Below are 17747 nucleotides of genomic sequence, written 5' to 3'. Positions count from 1 at the left end.
TGTAAAACTGTGCAAGTCTTGTCTCGTCTGTACATTTGCAATGGAACAATACCCTTAGGAATTTTAGTCTGAAACTGAGCAACTATTGCAGTTTGATTATTAAATCAAGCTGTAATATCAGTGAAGGTGTGGTAGTAAGATCAAGAAATAAAAAATAAAGTAAAATATGTCTAAGAAAAAACATAAGACTGCCAAATGTGACAACACTGAAAAAGTGGAGGGTACATAAGTTTTTTTTTTTAAAGAGAAATGTTCATTTAAGTTTATACTGAAATATTATGCTAATAATGGATGTAGAGCAATTTAGAATATGTACTTAAAAAACATATTTTTATTCAATAAATAAATGCTTAAATGTGTTTTCAAAATATATTTTTTATATTTATAACAAAAGAAATTTATTGTGTTTTATAATAAAAAGTTATACATTAAAATATATTTTATTAAAAATATAAAATTTTATTTGAAAAAGTCCTTCATAACTAATTCCACAAACTTCTAAAGTTTTTTTTGTAAATATTTATAAAGAAATTAAGGGTAGAAGAGGCACACAATTTTCATTCTGAAATATAAAGTCGTTCTGTTGGATATTAGTATTATTAAAGTTGTAACTACCTCTGAAAAGTTTGATAAAAAGCTTACAAAATAATATTATCAGATGGTAAATAAATTTAAGAAATTTCAATAAGTGTTTTACTTGTAAAAGTTATTATAATGTATAATAAATAAAAAAGAATACGTTAAAATAAAGTACATTTAAATAAAGTTCTGTTATAAAAAAAATCAATAAACTTACAAGAACATTGTATGATTTAATAATCATGAATTAATTAAACAATAGAAAACTTTGTAAGGAGTGATTACTTTACTTTACTTTTTGGTTTTTTATTCTTTAGGGGTTTCCCACACATGTAGTGATATATAATCATACAAAAAAAAAAACAAATCAACATTTACATAAGACAGATATCTGTTCAAATGCTACAAGATTTAAAAAAGTGAATTCAGTTTAAATACATTAACGAAAACACTTTTTTTTATATAAAACAATTACAAAATGAATAATATTAATAATTTTTACATTTCAAAGATCAAATTTATAGATAATTAAATTAAAAACAAACTATGAATTTGGACATTTTTAAAGATTTTAGAAAATAATTTGAATAGTTTAAAAAGTAGATTAAAATTATAAATGTATTTTAATTGTTGCTTGAACTAATTAAGTTAAAACTCAAACAGTTAAAAAATGAAACAAACCAATGTAATTATGATCACTGTATGAATGTACATTAAAAATAATCAAATAAATAAATAGACTGGCTTAGTTGTGACAATTCTATTTAATAATAAGGAAATCAAAGGATTGACCAAGGCTTCCATTGGGGGGTATCTGCTTGCCTGTACCCAAAAACTCAACCTGAGGAGGACTAAAACTTGATCTTTAAAGTGTAAATGCCAAAAAAGATTAAATTCATTATTAAAAACTAAAAAGGAACTGATATTTTAACAAAGAAATATAACATTTAACTATCTATTACTATATGATTTATTTAAATTCATTAAAAAGAAATAATAATGAATAATACATAAATATAATGTACAATTATAAAAAATAATTTTTTATCCAAATTGAATATGCAAAAAACAAACCATAAAAAGCCAAACAAACCAAAAGATTGTAAAATTTAAGTATATTATAATATCCACTCAAGCTGTTAATATTATTATTACTGCCACATGGAAAAAATAAGTACCACAACCTCTTCATACCAATTCGATTTTCTGAGACACATTCACTCTTCAATAGTTGTTTTTTCCTTTCTAGATTTATTTAGCATTTTTTCTGAATAATTTGGTAATTTTAGGATTCAACAGTTTTTTCTTTCTAATTTTGCCTAACATCAGTCAACTTCTTTCTTTTATATATTGGACAGGATAAAAGTTTGGAACATTAGGGTTTTAGTTAACACTTTATAATGAATTAAATGAGTTATGTCTATTGTACTTTTCCTATAGGGGCAGTTGGCATATAAACATAATCTCAAAATAATCTTTATTTTGTGTATATCTTATTTTGTATCTTTATTAAATGTATATATTTATATACATCATATATTTTCAACTAAATTTTGTTCTAATAATCCTGAATTATTAGTAAATAGTAGTAGACTTAATGACAGTTCAATATTTAGCCGTTTACATAAATATCACATAGGTTCCTGATAGGAATCTATTATATAGATCCTAATATTATAATTTAATCTAATATTAAATAGTAGTACTTCTGAAAAGAGATAGCAAAGTTTGATGTAGCAGTCAACCGGTATTAAACAGAAAAATCATATACAACTGAAATATGATATAGTGTGATTATAATTCCCTTATCCATTAAAATCAATTTTAGCATTGACCATAATGTTTGTTGATTTTAAATGGAATTAGTTTTATTTTGAGTTTAAGTACCTGGATCAGCTTTGATTTTATAAAAAAAATTACTGTTTGCATAAATGTTGAAGTACCTTTGATTTTTCAAAGAAAGCCTTCTTGCAATCACTGCATGTGCAATTTGTGTAGATGTGGTGTAAGAGATATAAATAACACATAACAATATTTTTTCTTTCAAAAAGCAAATGTGCTTTAAAAGTAATATAAAAAAGGAAAGTTTTATAAATCAATAGTTCTTCGTGAGTACTCAGACAAGGGATCACTCTGTATATAAAGAATACTAACATTTAGAATTATTTTCTGTTAATAAGTTTCATACTGAGATAAAAATCTAGTTCATTATACTGATTTATTACAAAGAAAATTTGATTAGAGATATTATTTGTTTAAAAATGGTATTTTATAAATAAATAATTAATTTGATAAAAATAAATGAAACATGTTAAATAAAATATTCTTGTCTTTAAAATTGTAGTGTTTAAATTGAAAAATGTTTGAAATTATTCATAGAATGCAATACACTAAAAGATGCTACAAATGCTAATACAGTGTATATTAACAAACAATCTCAGGCACCACAAAAAAAACAGCAAAAATATTGCTTACTGCACAGTCATATCATTCTCACATTGCTTAGTTTTGTAGAAGATATTGTACACTTTAATGTGAAAAATTTAAGCGAACTGTTTTGGCTTTTTGTGGTTAAAAAAAAACTATCATAAAATTGACAGAAAATCTGACAGGTAAACTTTTTATGATAACAAAAAAGCTCAAGTTTGATGCAATAAGACGACAAAAGGAAGCAAGTAGGAGACTTATATGACATCAGAATCAATAAACTCTTTCCCAGATTCACTAATGAATTGAACTCCACTGTAACTACGCAGAATAATAAATAAATAAATGGTACAACATAATTATAAAACAAAATCTTTAAATATGTATTCTGGTCTTTTTTTACTTTCCAGACATTTCCTTTAATAAAGAAAAAAACATTATAACTGACTTCTTTTAACATTTAATCTTCTTTTAACATTATAGATAAAAAAATAAATGTTCTTACACCTGAGCATTCTACTCAAAAGATTTTTAAAAGATTAATTACTTACATGTCGCAAAAAAATAATAAATAAAATCACAGAAAAAAAATTGTTATACCACAAAGAGTATTTTTGGGGTTCTAAAAACCCTCACTCCTGAAGATAAATGTTTACCAAGTAAAAAGATCTAGAAAAGTTGTGGCATTAAAATGTAAATACTGGTCAATTTATTAAAATATTTCTTCCCCTCATAAATGTACTGTTTTGTATCTGAAGGTGTATCTGTGCGTAACTTATTATAGAACAAATTGATCGTTGTACGGATATGCAAACTCAATTTTCTTTCTAAATTAAAAATTATAAGTTAACATAATGAGGAACTTTTAATACCTCTTTAAATATCAATATAAGTAAAAAGAAAAATGAAACAGACAACAAATTCACTTTACTTTCTCAAAATACATTAACTAAACTCACTTTTTAAGTCTATAATATTTACATGATAAACTTATGTGATAAAATTCTTGTTCGTTATTTCATTTCAGGTCTATACCCTAAATTTTTTCGTTGAAGAAATAAATGAATTTCTCTAAAATTTGGTCTAACAGATTCATTTCGTTGCCAGCACTCACACATTAGGTCGTAAATTTCTTTTGGGCAGTTGATCGGCTGCGGTAACAAAACCTGAAAAAATAAATAAATCAGTTATTTATTGCCGACTAGTAGTACTGTAATTAAAAAGTTTAGGTCACATCTAAGATGGAAAATTTCAGTTTTTATAAACTGACTGTTCAACAACTCTTCGATCATCTCTGAAGTATGAGTAAAATCTTGGAAATTAGAAGTGTGAACTGCATTTATTAATTTGTTCCCATAGATCACCTAAGCAATTAAACTATATCAAATGGAGTTTTCAAGTTACAAAAATGGTCATTGTTTGGCTCATATAAAAAAAGTTCACCTCTCATACCAAACAACATAATTATTTCTTGTGTAGTACAATATAACACTTCAGCATGTAAGGAAATATATGTTTCTGTTGGCATTTTTAATCAACTACTGACCTGTCTTTCTATCCATTTATTTAAAATGAAACATTTTTATTTTATGTAACCACTATTACAGCTTTTAAATAATACAAATTAAAAAAAAAAAAAAATATTTTTTTTTGTCTTCAGTCATTTGACTGGTTTGATACAACTCTCCAAGACTGCCTATCTAGTGTTGGTCATTTCATTTCGGTATACCTCCTACAGCCTACATCCCTAACAATTTGTTTTACATATTCCAAATGTTGCCTGCCTGCACAATTTTTCTCTTCTACTTGTCCCTCCAATATTAGAGCGATTATTCCAGGATGCCTTAGTATGTGGCCTATAAGTCTGTCTCTTCTATTAACTATATTTTTCCAAATGCTTCTTTCTTCATTGATTTGCTGCAACACCTCTTCATTTGTCACTTCATCAACCCACCCGATTTTTAACATTCTCCTATAGCAGCACATTTCAAAAGCTTCTAATCTTTTCTTCTCAGATACTCTGATCGTGCAAATTTCACTTTCATATAAAGCTACACTTCAAAAATCTTTTCCTTACATTTAAATTAATTTTTGATGTAAACAAATTATATTTCTGACTGAAGGCTTGTTTCATCTGTGCCATTTGGCATTTTATATCGCTCCTGCTTCATCCATCTTTAGTAATTCTACTTTACAAATAAAATTCTTCTACCTCCATAATCTTTTTCTCTTCCCATTTTTATCTTCAGTGGTCCATCTTTGTCATTTCAACTACATTTCATTACTTCCGTTTTGTTCTTGTTTATTTTCATGTGATAGTTCTTGTGTAGGACTTCATCTATGTCATTCATTGTTCCTTCTAAATCTTTTTTACTCTCAGCAAGAATTACTATATCATCAGCAAATCATAGCATCTTTATCTTTTCACTTTGTACTGTTACTCTGATCTAAATTGTTTTAACATCATTCACTGCTAGTTTTATGTAAAGATTAAAAAGTAATGGGGATAGGGAACATCCTTGTCGGACTCCCTTTCTTATTATGGCTCTTTCTTATGTTCTTCAGTTATCACTGTAGCTGTTTGGTTCCAGTAAATGTTAGCAATCGTTCTTCTATCTCTGTATTTGAACTCCAATTTTTTTAAGTGCTGAACATTTTACTCCAGTCTACGTCATCGAATACCATTTCTAGATCTATAAATGTTGGTATGTTTTTCTTTAATCTTCCTTCTACTATTAATCTCAGCCCTAAAATTGCTTCAATTGTCCCAACACTTTTCCTGAAACCAAACTAGTCTTCTCCTAACACTTCTTTCACTCTCCACTCAATTCTGACAGAATACTAATTAAGATTTTTGATTCTTAGCTAGTTATGCTAATTGTTCTGTATTCTTCACATTTATCTGCTCCTGCTTTCTTTGGTATCATGACTATAACACTCTTTTTGAAGTCTGATGGAACTTCCTCCTTTTTGTAAATATTACACACCAGTTTGTATAACCTATCAACGCTTCCTCACCTGCACTGCACAGTTAATTCTACATTCTGTCTATTCCAGGAGCCTTTCTGCCATTCAAATCTTTTAATGCTCTCTTAAATTCTTATCTCAGTATTGTTTCCCCCCTTTCATCCTCTTCTTCCACTATAACACCATTTTCTAATTCATTTCTTCTTTATAAATGTTCAATATATTTCACCCAGCTATCGACTTTTCCTTTCGTATTATAAATCGGTGTACCATCTTTGTTTAACACATTATTAGATTTTAATTTATGTACCACAAAATTTTCCTTAACTTTCCTGTGTGCTCCGTCTATTTTACCAATGTTCATTTCTCTTTCCACTTCTGTACACTTTTCTTTAATCCAATCTTTTTTCGCTAGTTTACACTTCCTGTTTATAATATTTCTTAATTGTCAATAGTTCCTTTTACTTTTTTCATCATTATTATTCTTATATTTTCTACATTTATCCATCAGCTGCAATATATCGTCTGAAATCAAAGGTTTTCTACCAGTTCTCTTTGTTTTGCCTAAATTTGCTTCGGCTGATTTAAGAATTTCCTTTTTAACATTCTCCCATTCTTCTTCTACATTTTTACCTTATCTTTTTTACTCAGATATCTTGTAATGTCCTCCTCAAAAATGTCTTTACCTCCTTTTCCTCAAGCTTCTCTATATTACACTGATTCATCTGACACTTTTTCTTCAGCTGTTTAAACCCCAATCTATATTTCATTATCACTAAATTATGGTCGCTATCAATGTCTGCTCCAGGGTAAGCTTACAGTTGACGAGTTGATTTCTAAATCTTTGCTTAACCATGATATAATCTATCCGATACCTTGCAGTATCACCTGGTTTTTTCCATGTGTATATTCTTCTATTATGATTTTTAAAGTGGGTGTTGGCAGTTACTAAATTATACTTTCTGCAGAACTCTATAAGTCGATTCCCTCTTTCATTCCTTTTGCCCAGCCTGTATTTTCCTTATATCACTATATTTCCTTCCTTGCCTTTTCCAATGATTTCATTCCAATCTCCAACTATTATTAAATATTAAATTCTCATACCCTTTTATGTGTAATTGCTTCATCAATTTCTTCGTCTACCTTATCATTATCATCGGTGCTTTTAGGCATATAGACGTTAACAATTGTTGTCTGTTTAGGTTTTGATTTTATCCTTATTACAATGATTCTATCGCTATGTAGTTTGAAATTATCTACTCTCTTCCCTATCTTCTTGTTCATTATGAAACCTACTCCTGCCTGCCCAATATTTGAAGCTGAGTTAATTATTCTAAAATCACCTGACCAAATGTCGTTTTCCTCTTCCCACTGAACCTCGCTAAATCCTACTACATCTACATTTATCCTACCAATTTCCCTCTTTAAATTTTCTAATCTACCAACACTTTTTTAGACTTCCAATATTCCACACTCCAACTCGTAGAATGTTATTTTTTAATTTTCTGGTGACCCCTTCTTTAGTAGTCCCCACTCAGAGGTCTAAACGGGGGACTAGTTTACCTCTGAAATATTTTACTAAGGAAGGCGCCTCCATCTTTGTTATACGAAAATGCAGAGAGCTACATTTTCTTAGAAAAAAAGCAGCTGTAGTTTTCCATTGCTTTCAGCTGCGCAGTACTCATGAGGATTGAGTGATGTTAATATAGCTGTTTAAGTCATCCTGACATACGCCCTAACAACTACTGAACGAGCTGCTGCCCTCTTTCAGGAATCATTTCTTAGTCTGGCTCTCAACAGATACCTCTCCGATATGGTTTCACCTTCGGTCCAGCTACTCTGTATCACTAAGCACTTAAGCCCCCTCACGATCGGCAAGGTCTCATGATTCATAAACGGAGAATTTTTTTGTTTAATGTGTACAAATAATACGTGCTCACTTAATTATTTTCATTTATGCATTCTAAGTTATTTTTGTTATTTTTTATTCCAAAATTTTACATATTTGTTTTACTATTATTAAAACATTTATTATTCTTAATTATTAATCTAAACTTTAATTACTTGTAATTTTTTTTAACAAATAATTCTATATTCTGTGATGTACTGATCATGGTTTTATCACAGTATCCCTTTATAAATTGGGCAAATGCAAGGGCAGTTTTTTTCTTTTACATTAAATAGCACACCGACCTAGTCCTGACGTAATCAATATAATGTGTTGTTATGTATACATCAGAAAAAATGAAATTAGCTGATCAATTTATCTTTAAGTTTCTGAGCAGTTTGCCCTACATTCTTCTGAAAGGGACTTACAAATTGCTTATTTTTTGATTTTGAATGCATAAATCTAGCATGTAACGCATAGGAATGTAATAAAATGAGCTATACATTACTATTAATTAGTTAATATGTAGAAAATGTAGTAACAAACATAGTAAAAAATATGATGTGAACACCACATAACTTCCCCTTGTATGTCTATTAAATTTTTATATGTACGCCAAATACACACATTTTAAAATTGTTCTACTATACTAAGATCAAGCATAATGTTTAAAAAAAAATTGTTTTTTGAAGCAAGTTATTTCTAATTCTGAAAGAAAATAAATATAGTGACCTTTTTCAGTATAAGGCACCTAAGATCCATATTACTGTAAAGAGGAGAAGGCAAGGGTTTCGAGACAACGATTTGAACCATATTGCGTGTGTGAATAATACACTATTTACATGTCTTCATCAAAAAATACTAACACGCAATGTTCGATTATACTCAAGAAAGTGACACTAAAAATTTCCTTATTAGTAAATATATTAATTTCACGTTGCTCAAGTAGATATGTGGTGTAATTGAGAACGTGTCGAATCTACAAACATATTTATTTAAAATTTTTTTTTTTTAGTTTAAATATATTAATTTATTAATAATTAACCTCCGATTAAAAATTTTTGAATTAAGATGAAAAGTATGTAAAATTTTATTTTACTAACCTGTGACTTTTTTGCAATTTTTTTTTTTGAACTGTTATTATTGAAATATTATTTATTATTAAATTTTTTTTACAATCAGAAGCTAATTATTAATAAATCAACATATTTAAATTAAAAATAAAAATAAATAAGTCAACAAATTTAAATTAAAAAAAAAAAACTAAAAAATAAATGAATATGAAGTCGGATTCGAATCAATATGCCTTCCCCACAAATATAAAGATGTAAGATCCAAATATTTCATTAATTAAAATTTTATTTGGCTATAAGTGGAACCATTGAAAATAAATACCATCTATGATATATCGCTGAAAAGCTCTCAACTGAAGTTAAGGAAAAGTCCAAAATCCAAATGTTTCAAAATTGAAAGCCTGCTTTATTTAGAGGTTTTACCCACATTTTTGGCCCAGTGAATTGCAATCAAAAAGGGAGGGGCACATCTAGATTTTACAACAGTCCTAAATACAAAATTTCCACATTCTATAGCTAATCGTTTTTGAGTTATGCGAGAAACATATGTATAGATGTCACGCTGAAAGTAGTCAAAATGGATATTTCCATTGAAATCTGAAATTTTTCACGATTACAATACTTCCTTTAGTTTGTACAAGATAGTAAATATACATAGTATACATAGTAATACATAGTATACGTAGTAATACATAGCTGTAAGCTAGAAAATTTAATTTCACAATTACTCTGATTAATGGAAAATTTGCTTCTGTAAAATCTTTTATTTCTGTGATATTTTATTTCCAGTCAAATCTAATGATGATAAAAAAGTTTGATTCATGTATGTGAAGTTTCTGAACTCCTATCCACTTCATCTTATAAACCTTTTACAATTATACATCTACTAGCAATTTCCATATTATAAAAATATTGTCTGTTACTGATTTTTTTTGTTAATTTTTCTAGTAATAATTATTGTACTATAAGCACAAACAGGTGCTACAAATACACAGTTTGCATTCCAGGGGTGCACTGGTGTCAGAATGCCAATCTGTTACTGCTTTTTGGGAGAAATAAAAATTATCCTTTCAAATAAAATTTATTTTAATTTAAAATCTGATATATGTTTTATTTTAACATCAAATATTCATTATTATCATATTTCTTAATGAAATATACTATCACTTCCTTAAAAGGTTATGACAAAGGACACTGTTGTAAATTATAAAAATCGGGCTATACGAAAATGGTCCTTGCTTTTAGATATATATCTGTACGCAAATGGTGACAAAATAAATCGCTCAAAATTTAATACATGAAAAAAGTTTGACATAAAACATTTGATGTAAGTTTTGCTTCTTTTAAACATTAAAATGAATGTGCCTTTTTTTATAACATTGCCATGTTGCCATCTGTGGCTGTGAGCCATATTCTTGAGGTCTGCTATAATAGAAAATAAAATGTTCTGGTACTAGAAAATTTATAAGTGCATCCCAGTTGCATTCATTTGACATAAAACTGAGAACTAAATGCAATGTGATTATTTTGTACTGGAACAACCAATGTCTCTTGATACTATAACAATATATAGAAACTGTTATGTACAGAATGTAAACAAGCAATGTTATATATAGATTGTAATGCGGTTGAATAGAATTTAGAATATAGGCTGCTAGAGTTAATATTAACTCTAGCAGCCTATATTCTAAATTCTATTAATTCTATGCTCTCAGTCTTTTTCCTTCTGTCCATGTTTCTGCCGGAGGGATTAAATCAAAGTGAGATAATCACTACACAAGTCTTTCTTGCACTGCTACCAGATGTCTTTATATCAGGTTAAATAATTAAAGTGGATTTTAGTTTGAGTTACTAATTAACTTCAAATAAAAACATATGCAATAAAAATCATGAGCAGTTTAAATTTCAGTTACGTAATTTTTCTTTTCATATATGACATATTTTTTAAAAACACAGGATGTATGAGTACTATGGGTAAATTTAAAAAGGTAATTTAAAAATGTTTGTTATTTAAACAATTATCATATTCATTTTTTTTTTTTATTGTTTATTTCTGTCAGTACTCTACTCCTCAGGATCTTCATATTTATTGATACTTATTATGCTACACAAAAGTATAGTTGATGTGACAGTTGGTTATCATAATTTTAAACTATTGTTATTTGTACATTTTTTAAACATCCAAATTGTATTCTATTGGAATGAATACACACACACATATCCAACATTTACCTGCTTTCCATTTCCTTGGTAAAAATGTGTTACATTTTCTATCACTCTTTCATCACTAAGATCTTCAAATGGTTGTTCTCTGGCAAATGTGAGAATTTCCCACAAAGTAACAGCAAAAGACCATACATCACTTTTTACAGTAAATTTACCCTAAAAATTAACATTTGTAAAATTATTTATAAACTTTTCTCCAAAGAAAATCATAATCATAAATAATTTATTGTGCAATTAGTATATTCATTGAAAAAATGAAAAACAATGAAGGCCTGTTAATCATAGAACAACAAATACATAAGTAAACATCTTTAACAAATAATGACAGTCAGGTATAATGTAACAAAAATAAAAAGATAAATAATTATTATTTAATATTAAATTAAATGAATAGGTAAATAAAAGAAACATTTTTTCTGTTAAATATTCACATTGCTTAAAAAATCTTTATAAAGCAAAAGTTTTTGTTTTGAAGAATGGATAGATTATAACCACTAATAATAAAAAGATAAGAAATCATCATATTGAACAGTGCTAACATTAAAGAAGTTATTAGTGATTTAAAAAATATAGCAACCAGTCAGATCTACAGATAAATCACATGCAAAAATCTTTTTGGAAAATTCTGGAGAATGTTTTAAATGAAAAAAGAAGACTGAAAATAATATGAAAATTTACTTAGAAAAATACAATAAATGTTTCAGACGTGTAAATTATTTAAAACAAATGAAAATTTATACACAGGAAGGACGACCAACTATTTTTTTCAAACAAGTTATTTATTCACTCAACTTGTGTCAGAAGTTAAAAAAAATTGATGAATGTTTGCAAAAAAACTTGCAGCTAAAGGACCAAAGCATACTGGTATATGCCAGTAATGATGCATGAGAGATTCCGAATGGACTTTTGATTTTTAAATTGGACCAGAAGCAAGGAGCATACTCTAAGAACCCTATGAAAAATGGCTGAAAATAACATTTATACCAAGCTACCCACTTCTTTCAGTTCTGATAATTGACTATGCTTGCTCTTATAATGTAAAATTACACAAGGCGATGAACTGAAAATAAGAACTGTTGAATGGTTACAATGCAAAAATATGGGATAGAGCTGCTAAAATAAAAAACAAAAAAAACATTTTATTCTTCCTTTCTAATTTCCCTTTTTGTTAAAGTAAAGAAATTAAAACATTAACACCCAACAGTAATAATAAATAAAATCCAAAAAAAGTAATTATATCAAGTTAAGAAAATAGAGATATTAAAAAATTGGATGTAAAAAATAAATAATGAAATATACATATGAAGGACATTCAATAATTAAAGAGATGTAGATATAATTTAATTGATGTAGACATGAAACAGTTTGTAGGAGTTTTGTACTTTCATGACTTTAGGTTGGCATCACTGGGATGAGCTTAGAACAGCTGATGGACAAAAATTGTTTTGTTTATAACTTCAATATTGCATTTAACGATGATGTGTCTGCTTGAAGTTTTCACACTAGTTGAACAACATTCAGTGATCCATTTTTTGCTTTCTGAAGGTGGAAAATCGGCTAAAATCTTTTCTCTAATGATTTTACAGCACGGTGAAATTTGTACGAACTATGGAAATTTTTATAAGTGGGTACAAAACAGTTCTAAAATGGTCGAACCTCAGTGACTGACGAGCTAAGTCCTGGCCGGCCAGTTGAAGTGTCAACTCCTTCGCTTGAAACCTGCATTGACGATATTATTCATGAAGACCAACGTATTACAATTGAACATATAGCAAAAACAGTTGCAGTAAGTGTTAGCATAGTTCATAACATTATCAGTACAAGCTCAAGTACAGCAAAACAAGTGCAAGGTGAGTCCCGAAAAAGTTAACATAACAACACAAGGAAACAAGTGTCAAAGTGTGTACAGACTTGAAAGAACGCTGTGAAAGGGAAGGTGACCCTTTTCTAAACAAGATTTTAACATGTGATGACACTTGGGTTCATTTTGAACCAGAGTTCAAAAGACAAAGCATGGAATGGAAGCACACCAGCTTCTTTAACTGTCAGAAAGAAACTCAGAACCCATGCATCAGCAGGAAAAGTCATGTTGACTGTCTTTTGGGATGGCCAAGGTGTCTTCTTTTGTGATTATTTGGAAAATCAGCATAATAATAAACAGTGTCTACTACTCAGACATGCTGATAAAAAAGTAAAGCCAGCAATGAGAGAAGAATTTCATGGATCTCAAAAAAAAAGGATATTGTGACAATGCTCACTCTCACAATGCCCAGCTGACTCAAGAAACCATTGGAAAAATAGGTTGGGAGATACTACTACATCCTCCCTACAGTCCAGATTTGGCTCCCTCGGATTTTCAGGAGGCATTACGTGGAAAATAGTTCAGCAACAATAAAGAGGTCAAAGAATTTATGGGAAAGTGGCTCAAACAAGACAAAGACTTCTGTGCATCAGGTATAAAAAAACTAGTTCATCGTAGGGACAAGTGTACATATCCTCATTCATACTCTGAAGTGAAACCTTACAGTGGTTCTGGAGGTTAAACAGAAAAAGAAAAGGTTAGGCTAGGATGAGTTGGGTAGCAGAAACAGTTGAAGAAACATGCTTGGGTTAGTACTCCCAAAAAAGTGAAGGTTTTTGGTGTTTTTTGGGCATTCTCTGTGTTGGTTTTTGGCAGGTATCTAATATTACTTGTGAGGTTTTATGTGTGAAATTTTTGGAAAAAATCTTCAAAGGATTCAGGCATTATTTGTGCTTGAATTTCAAGTAAGTTGTGGTTTTTTCTTAACTTGTATAATAGTATTACTATTAATGAAAATTTTTCTAAGTGTTACAGATAAGATGGTGCCAGTGAGTGTTGTGATTGTGACGTCAGTGCTAGAAAGATAAACGACTTAGAAAATTTTTGTAGAAAGTTTTCTGTAAATTTTTCTAAGTCCTATAGTATTAGGCCTAGAAACTATTTTGAATTCTGTTGCTATATCCTTTAGTATTAATTTCTTTTGGATCATTTATGACTGTTTGGTGGGGTAACCCCAAAAAATTCCCCCACCCCCAAAATTTCTTGAACAACCTATGAAAATAAGCAAAATTCTGACGAGTATTTTTACAATTGATTAATCAAGAACTAGTAAACACCTCATTGATGAATGAAGCTTATCTTCATTTATCAGGTACTGTTAATGAACAAAGCTTTAATGCAAGAAAATAAAACAAACATATTACAAGTAATGAGTCAAGACTTAATAAAAAAAACTGCAGCATGACAGCTGATGAATGAAACATCAAATGTGTTTGTTTTTCGAATTCATGCACTACTCAATGAGTGGCACTCCATATGCTGCTTCCACTATGTTCAAACGTTAAATGAACATGAGAGGAAATTGTATGGTGAGAAAACTCTTTGAGCTTCTAAAAAGAAAACTGTGAAAGGCTTTAAATGAACTGAAAGAAACAAAATTTAACAAAAAATTCCATAAGAAAAAGTTCTTGAATAAAGGCAGGAACAAGAAAAGGTGAGTTTTAGGTAACATCAAGAAGAATCTAAACTGAAGGAAAAACACAAAAAAAATTAGAGCAGCAGAAAAAATATACATCAACATAAAATAACATTACTTATAAATATTATTTATAAATTATCTGAAGCTCGGCTAATTTAAGGAAATGAAAAGAGAAAACAGAAATGGTAGAACCATACCAATGTGGGTGGGGTGAGGAGGACCCCATCCTAGAAATTGTTTTTGCTTTTGAATATTCATTAGAAGTCCTTAAAAAATATAAAAATTTAATTAATGAGATTGAACACTTTTGAATTATATGTAAAATATGTATATGTTTAATTTACTTATTTATATACTTATTAAAACTTATACATACATGAACTGAAAAAAAAAAAAAAAACAGCATTAGTTTAATATACTGACTCTTATTATTTACTGTATTAATAGTAATACTAGAGTAATAGGGGCACTCAAAAAAGATATTGTTAAGTTGGTGGAGAGGTAGTGTTATTTCTATTTTTCAATATAGGTTTCTTGCACTTCCTCACACTTGCTCCATTTAGCATACACAGAGGTTGCCAGAGTAAAAAAAAATTATCTTGCTCCTCAAAATATCCTAGAAACAGCGCTTTCAATTCATTATCGTCTACTCTGTAGTTTTTATTGAGGATTTTGAACAAGAAAAATCATTGGGGGTCAGGTTCAGACTGCAGGGAGGGTGAGGAAGTTCTTGAAATCCACACTCCCTCAAAGTTTGCTTTGCAATGTGTGATGAATGGACTAGAGCATTATCATGCAAAAGCATGATACCGTTGATTAACTTCCCTCGCCATTTTTTCTTTATTGCTGCCCATAGCTTCTGAAGATACTCAACATAGACATTATCCGTGACAAACTGCTTGTCTACGTGTATTCAATCAACAAAATTCCCTCACTATCCCAAAAAATGGTGGCCATGATCTTCCCAGCCAATGACTGGGTCTTGAACATTTTGGGTGTTGATGATCCTTTGTGTTTCTACTGCATGGACTCTTGTTTGGTCTCAGGATCCCAGTAATGAACCCACGTTTCATCACCAGTCACCAACCTGGTGAAAAAATCCGTAAGATTCCTTTACACAGCTGCAAGTTGTCTACACTCAACTGCGCATGACATTGCTTCTGATGTGATATGAAGTTTCATGGGACCCATTGGGAACTGACTTTTGTCATATGTAAATGGTCATGAAGTATCGTTATAATGGTTCCTTTTGACACACCACATTCTGTGGCAAGTATTGCAACCCTAACATGCCTGTCTTTCATAACTAATCTGTCACTATCTGGCAGATGTTGCGTGTGGTTGCTTCCAAAGGTCTTTCATTGCAGGGATCATCTTTGATTCCCTGCACCACTTAAAATTTTTTGGACCAGAATTTCACTTGGTATTGTGAAGGTGTGTATCATCATACACAGTCACCATCCTACTATGGATGTACTTCAGATATTTCCCTTTTTTGGTGAATAACTTTATGTCTCATCAGTGTTCCTATTTCTGTAAATCCATTGCCATGGCCGGGTTACTAACTTCAGAGGACTACTGCATCAATAAGTGTAAAAGAAATTCAATCACAATTAGGTCCATAGCACACACATATTATGAACTACATATAAATATCAAACTCATCTGAATATGTAACTCACAACACCTCAAGGTGGATAACTTTTTGAGTGCCATCATATATGCATTCATAAATGCATAAAACAGTTTTTGAGTATGTAAAAGCTTTTTTTGATATAAATTACATATGCAACATTCAGTTTCATAAAAATAACATCCTTCAGATGACCACGTTGCTATATGCACTGTTAAGTCGGTTGCATGATAAACTTATCATTTTGCAGCTCACTGCAGGGTATTCAATATTTTACACTCTAAACACATGAGTTTATAAGCATCTGCATAGATGGTCTGGTGGCTTGGCCGATCACATCATGTTCCCAAAACAGGAGATAAACGGGATAAACAGGATCAATAAATGTTCTGCAAAACAGTCTTGGACTTTAGAGGATGGGTTGTAGGTGCGTTTTGTTAAAAAATGATAATGAATGGATATCAGCTGAGATCAGGAACTGAAATTGTATCTAACAAGTATATATAAGATACTCTAGTAACAGTAACAGCCCTTTCTCTAACCAGTAAAACAAATTCTTTAAAAGAAAAAATACATTACTAAGTTTTCAAAGGACTTCAAGTTATGTTTCTAACTACATGCAAAAAGTATGATACATTAGAAAATAAAATAAAATTTGCATGGACAGGACAAATAAAAAAAAAAGTTATCACTGAAAAGGAGGCTCATCTGCAAAAAGCAGAAGTTAGATTTAAGTTGAATGAACAAAGATAAAATTCGAGCTGATGAAATGTAATGTTTTCACTGCCAATTTACAAAAGGCACTATTTTTCTAAATTGAGTTATTCTATTGCTTGTTACAAAACAATCATGAACATTTATAATTTTGTTGTTGTAGTTGTACACATGGACAATACAATGTACACATGGATAGCACAATGTACCCACGGACCAAATCACAAGGTACATGAGGATCCCAAGTATTAGGTTTCTGTATTATGTCTCACTTGAAATAAAATGCATGAAAACACAGGTCATTTTGGCCAAAATAGAAGTATAAAGATGACTCTACTTTTATTTTAGATTGTGAAAGACAGTACAATATCTGCTCAAACATAGATAAAAAATTCCTTGTTTTGGGCCACAACTATTTGTTCTGTGACAGTGACTTTGCCATTGCCATTACAGAAAATAAAACTAAAAATGCAATTACGTCTTAGACCAGAAGATTGGTTTAAAATTGTGAGAACAGCAAAGAAGAATAAACCATTTGAAATAACTACATTTACAACACTGAATTTTTATGGATTAAAACTCTTAAAGCTGCTGCTGTTAACAGGAAGATTGATACAGATAGAGTACAAGTGAAACTGATTGAAAATCCCCAGTGGTCGTGCTATTATAAACGGCAATCTGATAAAATATATTTTAAATATACTTTAGATGAAGAGTTAAAATTAAATTAAGAAGTCCTG

General features: G+C 29.6%; 1 protein-coding gene across 1 annotated transcript in view; it reads right to left on the bottom strand.

Moving 5' to 3' along the window:
- Positions 1 to 3963: 3963 nt before the first annotated feature.
- Positions 3964 to 17747, bottom strand: part of Ddr (discoidin domain-containing receptor 2) — a 597456-nt gene continuing 583672 nt past the window's right edge. The window contains exons 18-19 of the mRNA XM_075373682.1: positions 11167 to 11316; positions 3964 to 4172 (exon numbers count right to left, since the gene is read on the bottom strand). Coding sequence (XP_075229797.1) covers positions 4020 to 4172; positions 11167 to 11316 — 303 coding nt within the window. The 3' untranslated portion in view covers positions 3964 to 4019. The remainder of the gene's footprint in view (positions 4173 to 11166; positions 11317 to 17747) is intronic.

This window comes from Lycorma delicatula, chromosome 8, assembly GCF_047948215.1.
Source record: "Lycorma delicatula isolate Av1 chromosome 8, ASM4794821v1, whole genome shotgun sequence".
Classification (NCBI taxonomy): domain Eukaryota; kingdom Metazoa; phylum Arthropoda; class Insecta; order Hemiptera; family Fulgoridae; genus Lycorma; species Lycorma delicatula.
This window is presented reverse-complemented; position numbering and strand designations above follow the sequence as displayed.